Source organism: Petaurus breviceps, unplaced genomic scaffold, assembly GCF_028583685.1.
Source record: "Petaurus breviceps papuanus isolate PSGF00001 unplaced genomic scaffold, PetGlider_PUasm1.0 673, whole genome shotgun sequence".
Classification (NCBI taxonomy): domain Eukaryota; kingdom Metazoa; phylum Chordata; class Mammalia; order Diprotodontia; family Petauridae; genus Petaurus; species Petaurus breviceps.
Window position 1 is genome coordinate 143878 of NW_027186448.1, and position 14928 is coordinate 158805.

At 44.6% G+C, this 14928-nt stretch overlaps 2 protein-coding genes across 5 annotated transcripts; both read left to right on the forward strand.

Moving 5' to 3' along the window:
• Window positions 1-330: 330 nt before the first annotated feature.
• On the forward strand, window positions 331-3894 carry KCTD11 (potassium channel tetramerization domain containing 11). Its single transcript, XM_069104017.1, has one exon. The coding sequence runs from the start codon at window positions 1974-1976 to the stop codon at window positions 2775-2777; it is 804 nt and encodes a 267-aa protein (XP_068960118.1). The 5' UTR covers window positions 331-1973; the 3' UTR covers window positions 2778-3894.
• On the forward strand, window positions 2792-8407 carry TMEM95 (transmembrane protein 95). Of its 4 annotated transcripts, none has more exons than XM_069104024.1 (9): window positions 2792-2853; window positions 5758-5812; window positions 5999-6213; window positions 6523-6579; window positions 6945-7025; window positions 7141-7161; window positions 7383-7463; window positions 7674-7761; window positions 7883-8407. In XM_069104024.1, exons 3-9 carry the CDS (start codon window positions 6045-6047, stop codon window positions 7905-7907), a joined length of 522 nt encoding a protein of 173 aa, XP_068960125.1. In that variant the 5' UTR covers window positions 2792-2853; window positions 5758-5812; window positions 5999-6044; the 3' UTR covers window positions 7908-8407. The 4 variants fall into 4 exon arrangements, with proteins under 4 accessions (XP_068960125.1, XP_068960124.1, XP_068960121.1 ...); XM_069104023.1 differs by lacking the exon at window positions 2792-2853 and adding an exon at window positions 3575-3633; XM_069104020.1 differs by lacking the exons at window positions 2792-2853; window positions 5758-5812 and having other exon boundaries at window positions 5973-6213.
• The last annotated feature ends 6521 nt before the right edge of the window (window positions 8408-14928 follow it).

The following is a 14928-nucleotide window of genomic DNA, read 5'->3' on the forward strand; positions in this document are numbered from 1 at the left end:
AAAAAACCCACATGGAGCCAAGGAATTTTCGAATAGATTTGGGAGACTCAAGACATAGCGACCTATTCGCTCAGGAAGTTTCAGAAGACCCTTAGTTCTAGGGTAAAGCATATAGGGTATTAAAATGTTACCAGACAGGTTAGCCAGGAAGGAATTCAACCCTTTCCTCCTTCGTAGGTGAGCCTTCCCCAGCTCTTAGAAATTAGAGGGGCACCCAGCTGACCCAAGCATCCAGCCCGTTTTCTCCCTTTTTCTAGAGCCTTGGCCGTTTACCTTCCCCATTCCTCCCACGTCTTGAACCCCTCCCCCAAAAGGGGAGCACGTACTGGAGTACTATTATTTCCAGGGCTAGTCTCAAGACTTAACGTTCCGAGTCTCCCTGACCTCACCCTCCCAAGATAGTCGGAATGTGTTGTCTCAGCGCTTCGGTCTACTGGAATTCCACGTTTTCTTCCCCCGGGGAACTTTCCAGGAGCCAAGCACAGCTCCAAGCCAAGGCTCCAGCCCACTGCAGTCTAAAACTTCAAGCTTAGGGGTAGGGGGACAAAGAGCAGCCCCTAGGCATGGGTGGCTCAGGTGTCCCTAGGCAAACTGAGCTATTCGTGCAGCTGGCCTAAGTAAGCTTCAGTCCCGAGTAGGAAGGAATCTCAGAGGCCGTCTAGGCATCCATTCTAAACAACCTATAGCTGAAAAAGAACCACCTTGCACAACTTTGGCGCGTGCTAATTATCTATGTTGGAAAAACCCCGGACGACTGGAAACCTCTACCTCCAGAAACGGCTCTGGCGTCTCTAGGATGGAATTTGGGAAGTCTTTTGGACTGATCGCTTTGCTCCACCCTGCTTTCTCTCTTCCCCTTCGGTACCCAGGCATGGGGAAGGGGAAGAGAAGGCATCTGATTCACCCCGAACCCTCCTCCCCAGCCTCCAGGGAATTCCGCGTTCCAAATGCTGCCTTTTCCCTAGTCCCCTCCGTCTCTCCTCCCCTCCCCATCCAGCTCAGCCCCGGTCCCCAAAAGGGAGAGCAAACTAACGCAGCGGGGGTGGGGAGGCGGGGGTGAGGGTGGGGGTAGAGAGGGGTAGGGCTCCGAGGGGATGGGCCTGTCTCTTAAAGGGCCCATCACGTCGGCGTTGTTACTTCTACTTCCTGAAGAACTGAGGACCGAATCTGCTGAAGACGCAGAGGAAGCCCATCCTGGGCCGGGCCCCAGAAATTCAGGACTCAGACCAGCTCTCTGAGCCATTCTCATCCCCAGCCGAATTTGGAGCGAGCCCCGAAACCGACTGCAGGGACGGCTTGGCCACCCCACCCCATCTCTGAAGTCACTGCCCCTTCCAGCCTCCCCCACCCCCCTCCCCGGCTCCTCACCTTGGGAACTGGAAACGCTAAAAGCTTGGACCTGCTCCCCAAAATATCGACGCCAGCTCTAGGATATGCGCTGCTGGAAACTGAGGACATCCTCTGCAACCCACTCCTCCCCCCAAAAAAAAGACAGCACTGCTATTTCCCTCACCGATCACCCAGAAATCAGCCTCTGTCCCGCCAATCTGTCGGTTGGAACCCTGAAACTTAAATCTTCAGGTACTCCCAGGAAAAGTTCTCCGTACATATCTTGGAGTACTCGGAATCCAGCATTTCTGGACCAAAAGTACAGCTGTTTATTTCACACTAGCCGGCCTCTGTCCCTAATTTGGGTCAACATTCCAAACCAGCTGAGGTGCACCCCAAATTGCTTTTTGTCCTTGAAACCAGCCGCAGGACTATCCCGAGACTGCACCGTATCCCCAAACTTCTCTACATCCTGAAAATATTCTCCTCTACAGATTTAGCCGGGGTGTGCCAGTGAGGCAGCTGCTGGGTACCTCTAAACTATTCTTTACCTGGAAGCCAGCTGGTGTGAATTTACACATCAGTTCCTCCACCATCCCCCCATCAGTATATCTATTATACTCCTCAAAATTCCCCCTCCTCAAATGCTCTCCCAGGCACCCTCTTTTGGGGGGCCTGTGACACTGAATGTGGGGGGAACACTGTATGCTACCACCTTGGAAACTCTGACTCGATTCCCAGACTCAATGTTGGGGGCCATGTTCAGAGAGGGCGCAGCACTGCCACCCAACTCTGATCCCCAGGGTAGCAACTACTACTTTATCGACAGGGATGGTAAAGCCTTCCGTCATATCCTCAATTTCCTGCGCTTGGGTTGCCTGGACTTGCCTAGGGGCTATGGAGAGACAGCACTCCTGAGAGCTGAGGCTGATTTCTACCAGATCCAGCCCCTACTAGATGCACTCAGGGAACTGGAGGTAACTCAGGGAACTGAGGTGCTCACAGCTGCTTTGCTCCATGCAGATGTGGATGCCACCCCCCGACTGGTCCACTTCTCAGCTCGTCGAGGTCCCCACCACTATGAACTCAGTGCTGCCCAAGTTGACACCTTTAGGGCCAATATCTTTTGCACAGATGCCACCTGTCTTGGGGTGCTTCGGACCCGTTTTGGAGTTGCTGAAGGAGAAGGAGGAGAAGGAAGTCCCCATTTCCGTTTGGAATGGGCTCCCTGCCCAGAAGGGCTCCCAGAGGTTGAGTATCGACGTCTAGGATTGCAGCAACTGTGGGCAGTAGGAGAGGCTGGTGAGAAGCGGGAAGTAGTAGGGACACCTGGATTCCTGGAGGAAGTGCTTCAGGTGGCCCTGGAACATGGCTTTCGACTTGACTCCGTCTTCCCTGACCCTGAGGACCTGCTGAACTCCCGCTCGCTGCGTTTTGTCCGACATTGAAAGACAGTGACTTGGTTTGGGGGAAAAGGGAAGAGTCTATAAAGTTGGGAGTGCAATCCCTCCATACTCCTCTTCGGTAAGAGACTTAGAACCTTCTAGACTTGGAAGAGGCAGGAGCTGTGAGAGTGAAGGGGACTTCCAGTCTATCTCTTAACTTAAGCTTCTATCTGGGAAGAAATAGAAAACTGGAAAAACTGCCCCTCCCCCATCTCCAACCTAGTAGCAAGGATTTGATCAGATTACCTGAAGGGCTATGAAAGTTTCCTGGTTGGGGGGGGAGGAGGGAGGGATGTGCACTCTATGGCCCACCGCTGTGAGTTCAAGTGGAGCTTGAGAGAAGAGAAAATATTTTAAAGGGATCCCAAGTTGAGGGTTGGGGGGAGCGGGGAGGTGAGCTGTGGAAATCTAAATATTATGCATAAACTTGGTGTAATAAATGCTGGTTGACTAACTAATGGGTGATCTCACACCCTACCCCACCCCCATGCTTCATGCTGACTGGGAGTGGGGGAGCTGAGGTGGAGGGGGGTTCAGAGTCTCATCTTCTGTCAGTGCTTTATGTCTCTGAATGGCAATAGAATCTGTCATTTGTCTTTTGATCTCTGACTTTGCCCCTTTCTCAATCTTGGGGCTTGTCTAGGCCTGTTCTGGAAAATACCTATTACAGTGTTGTCCCTCATGGTGAAAAGACTGGATTGGCACAGGGTGTGTGCATTCAGTGGACAGGTAGAAGATTTATTATTGAATCACTGGGTGGCATATGACTATGCCTCCACAGCCCTCTGTCAACATGGGCAGAACCTGTCTCTGTGTATCTCTATCTCTGAGAGAGCCTGGAAGCTGCCTTCTTGAGCTGGTGAGGCTATTTTGTATTTATTGTTTGCCGTAGCAACCATGGTCCTGATGCTAGCTTTCACTGTAGTGGGAGGCCTGGGCAGCCCTGGGCTGGAAGAGAAATTTAATTCAACAAACTTATGAAGGGAGGAGAAGGAAATGGAATATTTACTCTCCTGTTTTACACAGATGCTTTTTCAGGAAGAATCACTATTTATTGTTCATGTCTAATAAATAAGAATTGTCTAAAAATAATAAAATTAAAAACTTTTTATACTGTAAACTTGTGAAGTCTATGGGGGAGGGGAAAGGGGCAAGAGTGGGTATATGAAGAGGTACACTGGGAACTGAATATGCTACAGAGTTGGAACTAGGAATGTTTTCACCTGGGAGAAAAAACTTTGGAAATTGTGGTGACAGAGGACAGTATGACTGTGTTTACAGATGTATCAGGAGAGGGAGTGGCCCAACTCCATAGGGGTTGGGGAGGAAGGGAGACACTTGCAGAGAGATACCATAGTGATGGAAAGTTGAACATGTTGGATGGAGTTAGGTGAGAGAGTAAACTGAAGCATGGTAGTCTCTGAACCACTTCTAGGAGGAAAAGTACCTTTTTAATCCATGTCCTAAGACAAAGCTCCAACTGCCCTATCCTAGGTACAGCTTTATACAGAAAAGTATCTTCAGACTGCTGTGGAGCTCACAAGTATAACCTGTGTTCCTACTTGCCCTGTTTCCCTGTTTGTCTCCTTAATTGTTTTCTCCTGGACCTGGTTGGGGGGAAGGGAGAGAGAGAGAATGGTGATTCACAGAGAAAGTGACTGATAGAGCATTTTCTGATCATCTTTTCATGAAAAATTCATTACCCATCCCTCCCTCCCTTCAAGTCTAAAATCAGAAGTCAGTCTAGGGAAATGGAATAAGATCTGACCCATTCTTTCTTACCCCACCCCTGCATATCCATTCTGCCTGTTGATTGTCCCTTTGTATATTCTCACTTCTCTCCTCTGACACTGCCACCACCCCTGGGATCTGTCAGCCTCACACAGTGTCTCCCCACTCCCAGTCCATCCTTTATTCAATTGATCATCCTAAAGTGCAAGTCTGACCCTATCACTCCTACCCACCATTCATTGGCACCCTCCAGGGTCAAATACTAAATCCTCATTTTAGCTTTTAAAGCCATTTATAACTTGGTCCCTTCCTACCTTTCCAGTCTTCTTCCATCGCTCCTTTCTATGATCCATGACTCTAGACTTCTTGCAATATATTCCCTGAAAGACTTTCCATTTCTCCCTGGTTGTTCCTGTTGCCTGGAATTCTCTCCCTCCTCATCTCTGCCTCCTGGCTTCCTTCAGGTCTGATATAAAATCACACCTTCTACAAGCAGTCTTTCCCATTCCCTACAGGCTCTCTCTTAGAAGCTGTAGAACAGATTCTTATCTGCATGGGTATAATTCCTTCCTATACTAATGAAATCACAGGTCAAAACAAAAACAATGAAAAGCTCTATACATATAATGTAAATGTCATTTCCCTCCGTAGAATTTAAGGTCCTTGAGGTAAAAGATGATATTTTGTTTTATCGTGGTATCTCTATCACCTAGCAGAGTGCTTGTCATTGTCATTTAATAAATCATTGCTCATTGACTAAATATTTGAATAGTTCCATTCCATTTCGTGATATTCCATTTCGTGCCCAAGTTTAATTTTGGATCCATCCAGGGAAGGAACAACAAAATGGCAGCTGCTGCTGAAGGACTTCTGTGCGTGTCTCTAAGGGTTGTTGGAGAGGATCAAATGAGATATTTGTAAAATGCTTAGTAGCACAGGCCTGGTACACAGTAGGCAACATACAAATGATTATTCCCTTTCTTTGACCAGGACTTTTCATTCTGCGCCCCCTCTGGTGGCCAGCCAGTATGCTGCAGTCTCTTAAGAATTTTGTTTGGGTTTTTTTTTTCCCCCCATACACCTGAGAAAGTGAGTTACACAGCTGGCCTCTTGTTTCAAATAGACAGACACCTGCCACCCAATTCAGTCATTTCATCAGTCAACAAGCATGTATTAAGGACTATGTGCCAAGAATTGTGTTAAAATATTATACTCCTTCAATGAAAAATTAATGTTGACATTGTCCTTATAGGTTTACAGAAGGCATCATTGACCAACACAACCAAAGGATGTCAGTGTTACATAAGGTACTGGGACTATAGAAACCTAGGCTTCCATACCATGTCCCCTAATCCTTTCTGGGGCCAAGGCATTCTGAGACCCCACCACCCACCTGCTATCCTTCAAGCTGGAACAATCTGGAGCTCTAGAACCCAAGAACAAAGAGACCAGAGTCAAAGTTGACAGATGTTCCAAAGTGCTTCTCTCAATAGGAAATCAGTGTCCTGTACTCCAATCAAGGTTCTTATTCTGGTTCTTATGTGGGTCCTAATCCTTGGTTACCTTCTCCTAAGCACGTCCCAAGCCTGCATCTTCTGCCGCCTCTCTTCTAGAGACCTTTCTGCACAGCTGGCTCATCTCTGTGACCAGATAAGTTCACAGTGGGAAGACTGTAAAACCAGCTGGAACTTCTCAACCTTTGCCTTAGGTGGGATCTAGGAATACTTTCCTCTAGTCCCAATTCTATCTCCTCCTCCAAATCTCTCAGGGATCTGAACTAAAAGCCATCTGTTAGAACAGTCCTTCCCTCTTCTCCTCAATACCCTAGTTCTCTTCACATCACCATCCAACAAATCAATTGATAAGACCTCCCTTGGATCCATACTACAGGGTCTACTTTTAATGTGGGTCCAGGAAGTCTTCCATAAAGGAAGACTAGATCACTTGGAGGGTGACTCCACCGTCTAGGATCCATAAGATTTTCTCTGTACCTTTCCCATCTCCCCTTCTTCCCCAGATGATGTGTCCATGGATAGAATTACAGAGAAGACACACAGAGTCATGACAGTCCTTGGTGAGGAGATGAGAAGTGGCACCTTAAGGGGATAAAGAAGGGAGAATGAACTATTGAGAAAGATAATGGGTAGAGGGCATGGAATAAAAGAAGTGTTGATTGGTAATCAGAGAAAAGGGAAAGAAATATGGTAAAAGGAGAGAGAAGGGAGTGGAAAGAGGGGAATGAGAGAGTGAGTACCAGGGGTAGGGACAAGGAGAGGTATGAGAACAAGAGATGAGGAGAGGAGCATGGGGGAGAAAATGGAAAATTGGAGAAAAAGGAATGGTTTCAAATCACTGATGGAATATGGAAATGAGGATACTATTAGAGTAGGGGCCAAGGGGAAGGTTTATGAACAAACCATTTGTTGCCCTTCTCCCCAGAAATCAAAGGTTCCCTGCTTTCCCTTCCCTCCTATTGGCAATGGCTTCAAGAGACTAAACTTCCTGAATATGTGAGGCAAGGTATCTGGCATAGAGGATGGGGGGTATACTTGGAATCCTGATGGATATGAAGCATTGGGGGGTGGGAGGAGGGTGTTGGATTGGGGATAGACACTTTTCTCCTTGATGTCCTCAGCTCTGTGCCCTCCTGCCTGCCGTGAGTATACAGCATATCAGTTGAGAGCAAAAGGGTAGTTTGACCACTTGGATCTCTGAGGAGAACAAAGGTTGGGTGGAGAGGGTGGAGAGAATCAGAGATTCCCAAGAGATTGCCTCCAAACCTTCATCACCACTACTGAGACCCTAGGAGGGAGGGGGCTGGGTTCTTTCTAAACTATCATGTCTAGCCAACATTGCAGCCCCCACTGTGACCTCCAGGTGGAAGGACTACCCTGTACAACTGTTCTACATGCAAAGCTATTGAGGTTCATTGCTGGGCTCTCAAGCGTTGCTTCCCAGGTCAGTCTTATATCTAAGTACCTTGTCCACCCTTTCCAGAAGCTCCTGTCCTTGGGGACCCAATCAGGTAGCCCTCAGACTCTTACCTGGGGTCTAATTCCTTCTCCAAAAGACTTCCCATCATCCTCTACCTCACTTCCCTTTCAAAAGGGGACACTAAGGGTCTCTCCACTTTCTGGCAACTCTCTCACTGCACCCTCTTTCCCACAGGACATCAGGACCTAAAGAAAGTCAGAATCCTGCTCCTTTGTCTTTCAGCTGCCTCATTAATTCTAGGTTTCATCAGCTGTATAATAGAGTGAGCTGGGGAATAGGGTTGGGAGTACCAGGAAAGTGCCATTCCAATTACCATATTTTCTTCTATCTCATCACAAACCAGTCTTTATTTTTTCCCATTTCCTTTTATCCCCTCCCTCCAGGTCCAGATTCCTCTTTGCAGAGTGATCCTCATCAGGAAATTCCAAGATCTTCCCCCTAGTTTCCACCTTCAAGATCTCTTTGTTGACTCAATCTGGCCACTCACAGTCAAGCATCCAGTACACCCAACCTCCAAGGACCTCACACATACCTAACTTCCCACCCCCTCACACACACACCACCACTCTGTGACTCAAATAAATACAGATGGAAAGCACCCCCATGATCTCCCCCCAAAACCCCTTTCATCTAGTCCCTGAAAAATCAACTGGGAACATTGTCCCCATAGTCATCTCCAGCCTCCCTCTCGTCAGCCCATAAGGGTTTTGCAGATTCTGGAAGACTCAACCTTCTTTGGAAAACTCTCCCCATGTTGGGGGTGATATTACCTTGTTTTAAAGCTAACAGGGTGTGCACAGCTGTGGGTGTATGTGTATTCATGTATCTCCCCACTGAGAGTGAGATCCCCTCACCTTCCCTGGAATTTTTCTTCTCCTATTGTCACTAAATATCCTTATTTTAATCTCTTCACCTGTTCTGGTCTTTAATCTACAATAATGGAGAATGACAGTTCTGGAGGGCTCTGACTTTCATGGGTGAGGTAGAGTCTTGACCTATGGGGAAAACCCAGCTACATGAAGGAAACTGAGTATATACCCTTGAGGTGTGTAAGTGAGAAATCAAACAGGATGTCTGAATCTGAAAACATGGGTTTTTCCCTTGAGACTACAGTAGTAGTTCTCTATATCTTAGGTTCCCTGTATTTGACAGGGGTATCCTCATCTCTAGATCTCCCTCTCAGTCAAACTTCCTTTCCCTTCTCTCCAGATCTTACCACCAAGTTCTATTGATTCTTCCTCATGTTTCCCAAGTCCACTTCAGTTTCTTCCTTTCCTATTCTATTGTCACTAGACTAGTTTAGATCCTATATTTCTTTTTATTTGGATCATTGCAACTGGTATGTCCCTGTCTCCAGTTTCTTCCTTCTCTGCACACACAGCCAGAATAATCTTCCTTATCAAAGTTTAATCAAGACACATCTCCCTGCTCAAAATCCTTGTCCCCCACAGTCTATAGAATAAAATTCTTAACCCTAGTCTAGCTTTCAAGGCACTCTGCAATCTGTTTCCCACCTATATTTCTAGTCTTAGTCACACTACACCCATTCTGTTCCCTAATTATATTTTGCCCTTTCCCCCTTCATATCTTGTACATGCTAGAATGGTAAATTCCACATTTGTACCAGCTGAAAATTACTGACATGTCATCTCTTCCATAAAGTCTTCTCTTATTTCTTACCCCACCCATAAATAACATCTATCTCTCCTCAAATATCACATCATCATTTTGGATCTCTTCCACCATTCCCTTTGTAAATTTGTCTGCCTTCCTAGGTTTCAGTACCTAGAAGGCAGGGAACCAAGTCATTTTAAAATTTTTGTACCCCCTGAACCAGGCCTGGGGCCTTGCACATACTAAGCCCTTAATATTTCTTGAATTGAATATTTGAATTGAATTCAAAATCATTCGCCATATAACCCTTCCATTTTTCCAACCTTGCCTGCCAGACACAAACCTTCCATATCTACTGAATAGGTTTATTCTCTTTTCCTATTATTACTGCATCTAGACCTTTGCTCCTACCATTTCTACTTCTAGGCTTATGCTCATATTTAGACCTCTTTCCTATCCCACTATGTTGCTAAATCTTAACCTTCCTGTTAGCCCTAGCTCAGATTTCTTTCCTTTCACCCTATCCCTCAGTAAGCTCCTGATCTGTAATTCTATTGCTATAACAATCTTAACTGCTGAAATGGCTCTTAAATATAGCAAGAGAGCCTATGCTATTCTTTATGTGTATGTCCCCTCCCTTCTCATTGCCCTAGTCCTGGTTAACTGTAAGTTCTTTCAGAGCAAGAAGGAAGAGCTCAGCAACTTTTCTTTGTACTTCTCTGGATTCAATATCTGAGTACTAAGTACCTCACCTAATTACTACCATCCCACCTGGGATACTCCTACCAGAGGCAGCTAGATGGCTCAATGGATAGAGCGCTGGAGTTAGGAAGACCTGAATTCAAATCTGGTCTCAGACACTTACTAGTTATGTGACCCTGGGCAAGGCACTTAATCCACTGGAGAAGGAAATGGCAAACCACTGCAGTATCTTTGCCGAGAAAACCCCATGGACAGTATTGGTGTGATAAAGAGGTCATGAAGACTTGGACACAGCTGGACAACATCCCATCTGGAGATGCTCAGGCCTAAGCTGAAAGTGCCATTCCCTCTCCCCGGGTTAATGTCTGACTTAAATTCAACCAGTATTTTTTAAAGTGCTTTCATGTGTGGGACACTGTGCTAGATGCTAAAGATACAACAAAAACAAAGAGAGATATATAGTCCTATATAAAAATAGTCCCTGCCGACAGTTAGTTTACAATCTGCTTGACAGTGGCACCCTCATGTCTGGATCTTAATCAATCTTGTTACTTTTCTTTCCCTTCTCTGCTGATCTCATCACCAAGTTCTTTTGATTTTTCCTAAGTTTCTCAAGTCCAGTTTAGGACTTTAGGACTACATTATATTTTATCTGGAGGGTGAAGATTCAACATTTACATAGATGAGCACATATAATGTAATTTGAGGACTGCCACAACTCCAACTAAGAGAATTGGAACAGAAGTGACAGGTGCAGTGACCTACCTGACCCTTGAAGGAAGTTAAAGTGGTAGGGATGAGGAGGGAGCCTGGGAAACCACCTGTATAAAGACTTGGAGGCAGCAGTTAGAATGTGCATAAGGAAACATTGAGTACATAATGGAGAGTATCATGAAATTAGTCTGAAAAGGCACATGGGAACTAGATGGTGAGGGTTTTAAAATGTTGATTCCACCCCTGAAAGTCATCATGTTGGTCACCCTAAATTCAAGGTTTTCTCAAATTTAAGAATTTCAACATTAGACATTCTAGAAAGACAAGGGGATTTCCTTCCACAATGTGGTCCTTGGAGAAAGAAGAGAATAATCCAAGTAGTTCTAGAGCACTCTTCAAGGAGAGCAAGACCAGTGATATTTGGAAATTGCAGGTTCCTTGGGAAGGAAGTTGTTACCTTATAAAGGGAATTTCAGACCACAGGGTAATGCTGTGAGAGTGGGAGGGTTAGGAATCCACCAGAATGTCAAACAGTTGTGTTAATGTCAATTCCAAGTTCGGTTCCCATTTTAAGGGATGCTTTATGTATTTCCATGTCTAGTCACTAACTTCCGTGAGTCCTCTGCATGATTCATGTGTGTATAGGCAGATGTATGTTTGTTCTGTGTGTTACCCATGTAGGTTATGTGTATCCACATGGATCTTTCTAGATGTGGTTGGAAGAGAGGAATGGACAGATCTCTAGTCCCCATCCACCCCTTCTCCAACAAAGGTTTTAATTCTTTTTTTTTTTAAAGCAATCGGGGTTAAGTAACTTGCTCAAGGTTACATGGCCAGTTATTTCTGGGTGTGGTGCTGAGTATCTGAGCCCGGATTTGATCCAGGTCATCCTGACACTGGAGCTGGTGCTCTTACTTGCTGAGCCACCTGGCCGCCCCTAAGCAATTGGGGTTAAGTAACTTGCTCAAGGTTACACCGCCAGGTGTTTCTGGGTGGGTGCTAAGTGTCTGAGCCCGGGGATTTGATCTCCAGGTCTTTTCAACACTGGAGCCAGTGCTCTTACTCGCTGTGCTACCTGGCCGCCCCAAAGGTTTTAATTCTTGCAGGAGGGGAAACAGAAGATTGGGGCCAAAGGCTGACTACTTTGTTCTCATCAGAAAGAGGGGTACCAAGACAGAATTATATCTATCTTTCCCCTTAAATATTATCAGTCTATAGGAAATGATTTTTACATTCAAGCTCAGCTCTTGATTGTTCTTTTTAATAGGAAAGGAATACCCCCAAGCTATATATCCAAGGCTTGATCCCTTTCCCACCAAATGCCAGTTTCACAAAGATATGTAGCAAATAGCAAATAATATTATTTAAGCTGATAGCTTATAAAAACCAGGGAAGACATAAAGGTGAAAATATACCAGACAATACATAGAGTGAATGAATTCTTCCACTGAGATCTCAGTTTAACCAAGAGATTGAGTCCTAGATCTCACCCAAAAGAAAATTCCCTGGAAATCTCTAGTAAACTCAGATTATGGACATGTTTAGGGTGCTGACTCCTCTCCATGTCAGCTTCATCCCAGAGTCTTTCTCTCCCTTAAGGGACCTGAAAAGAATTTGGAAACTTGTATCTTCTTTCTGGAAGCTGGAAGTCAGAAGAGCAAGATCTTTCTTCTCCCATGCTTTTATCAACTCTTCTCCTTAGGCAGTCATGGAGCATTTAATCTCTTCCAATGAGGACAGTCTTATCCTTTGAACTCTGGCCTGCATATTTTTTTTTCTGTTTACCACTCCCTCTGGGGAGCTACCCATCCCACCTCACACTTGAACTAAATTAATGAATGCAAAAGCATTTATGTGTTCTTACAGTTAGGTACCAGTATGCCTAAACTACATAAGGAAGTGCTCCTCAGATGCCTCCAAATAAATATGTCCTTGTAAATTCCGGTTGATAAGAAAACATATCAAATTGATCATGATTTTTATCAACTCCATTAATACATCATTAACCCAGTTGCCAAAATAATCTTCCTAACCTGGTCACTACCTGGCACAAAAGCTCTTAAGAAGAGCTCTCTAACGTCTATAAAACAAAATGCTATCTATTTAATCTGTATTTGCTCTGCTTTATTCCACACTATTGTTAACTGGGTCAGCTACTTGGCACAGTGGGTAGAGTGCCCAGCCTTAACTAACTTAAGAAGACACCTCCCTGAGTTCAAATCTGGCCTCAGACACTTACTGGGTGACCCTAGGTAAGTCACTTAATCCTGTTTGCCTCAGTTTCCTCATCTATAAAATGAGACAGAGAAGGAAATGGCAAACCATTCCAGTATTTTTGCCAAGAAAACCCCAAATGGGATAAAGAGGTGAATGCAACTGAACAATAAATTTTCATAACTAACTTTACAATACAGGAAAACAGGAAAGTTTGCTACCTTTGCCTTGGTGGATCTTCAGAAGCTATCTCCTATGCCTATAATGCATTCCATTCATATGCCTATCTGTTTGAAATCTCATTTTCTTTCAAGATCCAACTCAGGTGTCCCTTTTTCCATAACATGCTCCTTGATTACTCCCTTATATTTCTAATTGCACCTTGAATTAGCCCTCCTTTTCCTCACAATAACTCACATATGTAACAGAGTTTAAGGATGTGTAATGGAAATGTAAAGGGAATGTAAATTTAAGATCTTCCCTGCCCCTAGGCCCTTTGATAGGCTTAAGTGCCCCCTGGAACCTGTGGCAGGAGGCTTGTTTTTCAGGAGATACTTAGTGATTGGGCAGTGGGTCAAGAGGGTTGTTACATTCTCTGAGCCAGGAGAAGGCTATATAAACCCTGTTGTAAGGCTTTGTTTTGGGGGCTCACTTTGAGAAGTGTTGTGTGATTTGACCTGATGAGACTCTGGGCAGCCGTTGAGAGCCCCCGGCTTTGAAAAATCCAGATGTTGATGCTTCCCTCTCTGGTAACTGACTGGGTATAGATGTAATGGTTAGACAGTTGGAAGCCTGTCTGCTTGATCTGTTTGTTTCTCTGTCTTCTTGTAATTTCTGCTTGTAACCTCTGAATACTCTGAAGTTCGGGGTGCTGACTTTTTCCCCTGAACTAGGTAAATGATATGTTTGATTGATTAAAGAAAGATTGTTAACCCATTTTGAGTTACTTTCCTTTAGAAAAGCAGATCTAAGAACCTGTGTTGGCAGCCACCCTGGGTATGCTGGGGTGCTTGCTGCTACAGGATGCCATCCCCTTCACCACCAACTCCCCCATTCCCCTCCATACACATATACAGATGTAGTTTAGTTGGGGTGGTTACCTTTTTAACTGCCACTGGGTTATTTCCTTATTCTCTCCCAGAATTCTAAGACAATCCAGAGGTGTGTTCTTTTATTTCTTCACAAGTTAATAGAAATGTACAGTCTTATTAGTTAGCTTTGAGATTTCACCCCGGTTAATAAAAATAAATCAGAGAAACCTCTTTTCCCATAAGCTTTCTCTCCTCATCTTAGTCTCAGATATAGTCATTTTAATGACTGTACAATGTATTAACAATATAACAATTTGTAACACTGACTTCTATAGCCTCTTCTGCTGACCATAGACACTGTTATTTGCTTCTTTAAGAAGCAACAGAATACAGGCTATCAACAACGATATAAAAATGCTGTAAATCACTAATAATTAGAGAAATGCAAATTTTAAAACCTTAAACCTTCACTTCATACCCTTCAGACCACCAAAGATGACAAAATGGAAAAATGACAAGTGATGGAGGGGCTGCAGAAAACAGAGTCGTGTGGGGGGAGGTCAGACTCAAACAGAAATGAGGGCTACCAAACAGTTTATGAGGATCCCTGTGGGTTACATATTAACTTGGAAAACCACACATTCATATTATTTGCATTCTGCTTATTTTTTTCTTTTGGTTAAATATTTCCCAATTACATTTTAATCTTGTTTGACTGAACTCAGGAGTGTTGCAATCTGACTAGGACAGTGTTTTGTCCTCTCTGCACCACAACACTTTTGGTGGAGCTCTGAAGTGGTCCAGCCATTCTTGGAAAATAATGTGACACTCTGCCCAGAAAGTGACCAGACTTCATACCCTTGGACACAGCTGTAACACTAATAGATCTATACCTTCCAAGAGATCAAAGAAAGAGGAAAAGGACCACTGGTAAGGCTTTGGTGCAGATTAAAGTTAGAATGATGTACACAATGAATGAAAACAACATCACTTGGAAAAAATGACTTTTTGTTTGTTTTTTGGAGGGAGGAAGGCAAGGCAATTGAGGTTAAGTGACTTGCCCAAGGTCACACAGCTAGTAAGTGCATCAAGTGCCTGAGACCAAATTTGAACTCAGGTCTTCCTGACTCCAGGGCCAGTGCTCTTACTCACTA

Coding starts and splice junctions, on each gene's coding strand:
- KCTD11 (XM_069104017.1), top strand. CDS start 1,974: ATGCTCTCCCAGGCACCCTCTTTTGGGGGGCCTGTGACACTGAATGTG.
- TMEM95 (XM_069104020.1), top strand. CDS start 5,973: ATGTTCCAAAGTGCTTCTCTCAATAGGAAATCAGTGTCCTGTACTCCA. Junction 6,580..6,944: donor CAGAGTCATGACAGTCCTTG/GTGAGGAGATGA, acceptor CCTTCTCCCCAG/AAATCAAAGGTTCCCTGCTT. Junction 7,464..7,673: donor TCTCAAGCGTTGCTTCCCAG/GTCAGTCTTATA, acceptor TCTTTCCCACAG/GACATCAGGACCTAAAGAAA.